A 6,505-nucleotide genomic window follows, 5' to 3' on the forward strand; every position below is an offset into this window, starting at 1 on the left:
ACAATTAGCTTTTAAATTTTAAGTTTTCTACAATCTTTTGAGTTTTTTTTTTTTTTTTTTTCATTTACTCTTAAAGTTCTTATGTCCAAATCTTATCTCCAGTAGTTTTAAGCTTAAATTTTAAATCTTTCAAGTGACGTTTTCACTAAAAAGAGAAACATTTAAAGATACTTGTTGGGTAAATGAGTTGCTTATATTCATTTTATGAAAAATATATACTAATATCCACATTTTGTTTATGTGTGGCTCATTGCATTGTCACTGGAGAGTATTGTCATTTTAGGAATCATTATTATATCATACACTGATAACCAATATAATAGAACTTATATTTCTCTAAGAGCTATAATTTGTATATGTGCCCCTAATTTTTTATTTCTTTTTGTTGTAGGAGCCTATGGAGTTGTACTTAAATGCAGACACAAGGCAAGTACATGGTTTTTAACAAGAAAATAATGTATCTGTTTAACTGCTTAGAAACGAATGTATTGCTTTGTGTATGTGGGCATATAATTAAAACTGTTTGGCTATGATAATGATGCTTAATAAAGTAGATTGAACATGTGAACCCAGAAAAAGACTACTTTTGGACAAGCTTTCTCATGATTAGGTAGTCATTAGTTATTTGAAATCATATGCTGTTTTTTCTCAGTTGACCTATGTTTATAGGTGAAAAGCTTCCTAATGGGAAGAGAGAAAAGATGATATAGAAGAAATCAAGGTAGTGACAGATTTATGTTCAAGTTACTTATGAGAAAGGAGTTTCATTCAGTCATTATTTTTCACATAGACCCAATAACTTACAATCTTTGGTAGATCTGAATCCACATTTTGAAAGGTAGTGGATAGGTGTTTGGTTATGAAATAGGGCTTCAGATAATAGTGTATGATTATCATTATTGGTTGTAGTTGATCACCCTTGAGTAGCTTTGAAATTGATCTTACTATATAGATTATTTGACTATTATACTAATCACTAGTTATTCAGGGAAGTTCTTTCAGGATTCCCATAGCTGTTGCTCAGTGATAAGCATGTTTGACTCAGGGACTAACTTTAAGGTGGCAAGTATTGCAGCTGTAACAGTTTTAAATGTTAGGTTAAATATTTACTTGTTATGGTATATTTAGTCTGAGTATTAGTATCTGGCCTCATGCTATTTTGTTTATAATTTTGTTAAGACCAAAGGTTAAAGTTTTTTGTGATATTTTCTAATGGAATTCCTTATGTCTGAAAGGAGTTTAAAAATTTAGCCCAGGTCATAATTTAAACTCTCAAATCTATCATAACATATATGTGTGTGTACATACGCATAAATAAAGAAGATACCATTTTTATGTTTATTTTTTCTTTCCTGCTGTACAAAATAGTATGTTTTAGATATAAGGTTTCATGACAGTTGATGTATTTTTGGGTTTTAGATCATAATTTTCTTAATTCAATGAATTTCCTGTTAAAATTGGGTGTTCAAAGTATCTTATGTTGGTAATAGTTCTCTGAAGATCTTGGCTGGTAAATCCTCAAAAAATGGTTTGTATACTGTGGTTATTGATTTAAGATGATTAAGAATTTAAAAAGATAAATTAAACATACTCAAAATAAATTTAGGAACTTGAATACCTTGTTAAGAAATACTACTGCAGTTGGAAATTAAACAAATGAAAAGCTCTCTAATGAATTTCTATACTGTTAATGAGTTGCCTTGAGTTATAATAAATTTCTGAAGCTTTAAAAAAATAAAATTCCTCAGTGGATACTACTCAGGGGAAATAGGTTGTTAAATTTGACTCTTTCAAAAAACACAGCACTTCCTTTTATACCATGGCTTTGTTTATGCAGTATAATAAATGGACGCTTCAGGTCTTAATCTTTGAGTTTTAAAGTTGAAAAATTTCTGATAATAATGCAAATCTTCCAACAGTGTTCTCTCAGTCTTGTCCCACTTCTTCCTATAACTGTTTCCCTGTACTTTTTTTTTTTTTTAAACCTTATCTAAGCTCTCTTTCTGCCTTTTATGTAAAAATAAGTCTTATTAGCTGAATATATTGTTTTTATCTTTCCATGTGTCTGGCAAATATATATTTGTTACCTGTACCTGGTTCTCATAATGCACACTGTTAGTCCCGGTAAGATGGGCCTATAATAAAAGTAGATGAGAGCAGGTATCTCTGCTCTTGGGAAACCAACTCTAAATGTGAACTCTGATTCCTTGGGCAGTTTTAGTTAAAAGGATGAATAAACCATAGATTTCTTGCTCTTTTCTGGCTTATGGTCTGAAGAGGTAGAAGGTCAGATACTTGAAAAAATAACCCACGAGATTGCTGCAAATGACATTGCATCTAAAAAATATCTCTTTTTACTGCCCTTCACTAAATGAGGGACTCACAGACCAGCTCTCTAAGTATTGTTGCTTTTCCCTTTACATGCATCTGAAAAGATATTGCTGGATGGAAAATGTAAAGCATAAATTAGTGCCTACCTCAGAGTAATAATATAAAACTCTTTTTAGAATCTGCAGCTGTTTAGTCATTAGACTTGTTACAGATATATCCTCTTTTCAGCTAGAATCAGAGCTTCAGTCTTTACCGCATTATCTGAAAAGAGAATTTGATGCTTCTAAGATTTACGCTTTTGGATCAAACAAATGGATTATTATGAAATCTCATGTTATATTTAAAGATGGATATGATCCTCACTGTTGTACCCATGATATATATATTTAAAAAATCACATCTATATATTTTGCATAGCTTTTATAGACTTAATGAAATGCTTATAAAAATGTATAAATCAGGTGTGTGTGATTACGTATGTGTAGGTATGTGTGATCACTTACGCATCAATTTGATCTTTTGGATAAGGTTGGCTGTGGGTGTATATATAATTAAAGAATTCTTAGCACATTATATATTTGAGCAAGTGTGAAATAAAGTTATTGTTTTAAATCGTGTACTGTTGCAAGAAATTTAGAGGTCATGCTTATAAACAAATGTATCTTGTTTATTGTAAACACAGTGTGATATTGGGCTATTCCAGGCCAAAGACCATATTTCTTAATTTTCTGAAACAAATACTGCACAACTGAAAAAGAAAAATGTAACTATACTCCTTTTCACAGCTTCTGTTTATTGTATATATGCACATTGGCATATATATGAAAACTCTTAGCAGTAAGTGTTAAGCTACTTATGGCACCTTAGAACCAGTCACATTTGGAAGAAGTTCTGGTTTGGACATTTACTTTCCATATATGCATTGCTGGTTCTCTTTTTTTATTTGCATATCTGCTTTGAAGTTCTTATGCATATTTTACAGCATACTTTTCTTTGCAGAAGCTCAGAGAGGTCATCCTTACAACAAAGTAGGGCAAATGGAATGGAGTGACATAGGGAGATTTGATTAGAACTGGAGACAAAGCTTTGTGCAGTCTGATTGGGAGAGATTGGGGGGCAATGTTAATTGATCCTAGGACGGGGAAGTGCTGATTCATGTATTTTTTTCCCTGTGGCTATGGTTGACATATGAGAAATTTTTGTTTGTTTTGAAGTGGTAGATGACATATGACATATGCTCTTGGGATAGCTAATTATACAAAGGCATGAAGAATCCAGCATTGGGGTAGAGCCTAGAAATATTTATTTTTATTTTTATTTTTTTAAGGTTTTATTTATTTAAATTTATTTGTAAAGCAGAGAGCTCAAGCAGGGGGAGCAGGAGAGGGAAAAGTAGGCTCCCTGCTGAGCAAGGAGCCCCATGTGATGCTCCATCCCAGGACCCTGGGATCATGACCTGAGTCTAAGGCAGACGCTCAACTGACTGAGCCACCCAGGTGCCCCGAGCCTAGAAGTATTTAATAAATAATAAAATTGACTTAAATTATAGAACCAAAAATGAAGACCACTGTAGAGAGCTATTGTAGAGTACCAGGTCCCTGTAGAAGGATTAGAGATGATCCTAAGGGTTTATAGTAAACTGAAAAATCATTGCTAATATTTGTATGACTGACAAACTTACAAAGGGTTTGTAAGTTTTAGGGGAGAAATAGTGAGCTTGGCTTTTATAAAAAAAGAATAAAATGGCAGCAAAATACCAAACCTGATAATAAATACCACATATTGAGCATCTAACATATGCCAGCTAACTCTGCTAGATGTTGTCCCTTTACTACTCACAACAGCCCTACTGTTACATCCATATTACAGAGAAGAAAGCAGAGTCATTAGAGAGGTTATGTGTTAGGGCCAAGATTATGCAGCTAAGAAGTGGTGGAACCAGGCTTTATCTGATGCCAGAAATCACTAACTTGAGCATAACTATGAAATATTATGGACCTTCCACGAGGGAGTGTAGAGCAGAGTTAAGGGCATGCCTTAAATAGTCCTACTGACAGGAGTGGGAGGCAGACATCTAGAAAGCAAGGAAGAAAGATTTTTAAAAATGTACTCACCAGCAGTGTAAAAATCCATAAAAAGATCCATGATGATAGGGATTGAGGGATGAGAAGACGCATTTCATTTAATATTGTCATTTATTGATGACCCCTTTAAGTGAAGTGGTACATAGAATGCCAAATTGCAAGAGGTTAAGGAGAGAGCAGGTTGAGAAAATCCAGATTGTGCCCTTTTTCTTTTTTAAGAGTTGAGAAATTGAGAGTAGGAGGAGGAATAGATGTGATTAAATATTCACCAGTCAGGAATACCCGTATTTCCCCCCACTAAAAGGCATTCTTGGGTTATTAATCACTTATTATGCGTAATGTGTCTTTTGCTATGAGGGTTCATTTTTAGCAAGCATTATATATTTTGAATTACTGATTCCTGTTTTTCAGATTAATTTTGTTTTCTACCAAAAAGCTGAATGGTGATTTGGTCATTTTTTTTTTAAAGGTTTTATTTATTTGACGCAAAGAGTACAAGTGGGCCGAGCAGCAGGCAGAAGGGAGAGGGACAAGCAGGCTCTCCAGTGAGCAGGGAGCCCGATGTGGGGCTCGATCCCAGGACCCAGGGATCATGACCTGAGCCGAAGGCAGATGCTTAACCGACTGAGCCACCCAGGCGCCCCTGGTTTGGTTATTTTTAAAAATTAAAAAACTGAACTATTTAAAGCAAATACTTGAAGGAAAGGTCAATGAACCATCACCAGTTAAACAGATTGTTTATAGTGTACCTTCTAAAACCATACAGTTATTTTCTACTAAAACAAAATAAATGTTGTTTTAGTTTTTTCCACATTAAATGAAACAAGCCTTAAAATTTTTTTGGATTTAAGTTTTACATGTCTTTTAAGCTGTTTTAAAAGCTCAATTCAAATGACAAACTGAATATATGGGATTAATTATTTTTTGTCATTACTTTCCTCCTTATTTAAATATAAGTAGGATGTGGATTCCTGCTTCTTCTGTACAAAATTTCTACCATTTAGGGATGCCTGGGTGGCTCAGTTGGTTAAGCCTCTGCCTTCACTCAGGTCATGATCCCTGGGTCCTGGGATCGAGCCCCGCATTGGGCTCCCTGCTCAGCAGGGAGCTTGCTTCTCCCTCTCCTTCTGTCCCTGCTTGTACTCTGTGAGTCTCTCTCTCTGTCTCTGGCAAATAAATAAATAAAATCTTTAAAAAAGAATTTCTACTATTTGAAGAAAATTAGAGATAGGCTTAGATTTTTTAATAAAGATTGTAAGCAGCTGGAAATATTTCAGTATTGATTGATTATTTCACTTAATCATTTTTTTAAAGTAATCACGCTTTCCTAAATGACTTTAATTTACTGCAGGTTATGGAGATTAACAAGGTGCCATTGTTCAATTGGACTTTGGGTCAGGAACAGATTGTAGGCATTATTGGGGGAAGATATCTTCCGTCTACTCTTAAAGTGGCACTCATAGAACCATTACTTGTGTGTGGTTTCCTCTTTTGACCTACCTTTTCTTGCTGATCCAGTTAATTATTGAACAATTTCTGGAACACTACAAAAGTCTTATCAAAATCATACTTCTTTGTATTATTCTGTATTTCAGATTCTGCTAGTCTTTAAAAATTTATTTTAAATTCAATTAACATATTAGTTTCAGAGGTAAAGGTCATCTGTCTTACATAATACCCAGTGCTCATTACATCATGTGCCCTCCTTAATGTCCATCACCCAGTTACCCCATCCCCCTACCCATCTCCCCTCCAGCAACTCTTCAGTTTATTTCCTGTGGTTAAGAGTTTCTTAAGGTTTGTCTCCCTCTCTGATTTCATCTTGTTTTATTTTTTCTTCTCTTCCCCTATGATCCTCTGTTTTGTTTCTTAAATTCCACGTGAATGAGGGGCGCCTGGGTGGCTCAGTGGGTTAAGCCGCTGCCTTCGGCTCAGGTCATGATCTCAGGGTCCTGGGATCGAGTCCCACATCGGGCTCTCTGCTCGGCAGGGAGCCTGCTTCCCTCCCTCTCTCTGCCTGCCTCTCTGTCTACTTGTGATCTCTCTCTGTCAAATAAATAAATAAAATCTTAAAAAAAAAAAAATTCCAT

General features: G+C 34.7%; 1 protein-coding gene across 1 annotated transcript in view; it reads left to right on the top strand.

Moving 5' to 3' along the window:
* Positions 1–6,505, top strand: part of LOC111150444 (cyclin dependent kinase like 5) — a 211,619-nt gene that overhangs the window by 87,534 nt on the left and 117,580 nt on the right. Inside the window, exon 3 of the mRNA XM_022507912.1 lies at positions 392–426. Coding sequence (XP_022363620.1) covers positions 392–426 — 35 coding nt within the window. The remainder of the gene's footprint in view (positions 1–391; positions 427–6,505) is intronic.

The sequence above is a fragment of the Enhydra lutris genome, unplaced genomic scaffold (assembly GCF_002288905.1).
Source record: "Enhydra lutris kenyoni isolate GAN:26980312 unplaced genomic scaffold, ASM228890v2 scaffoldscaffold23, whole genome shotgun sequence".
Classification (NCBI taxonomy): domain Eukaryota; kingdom Metazoa; phylum Chordata; class Mammalia; order Carnivora; family Mustelidae; genus Enhydra; species Enhydra lutris.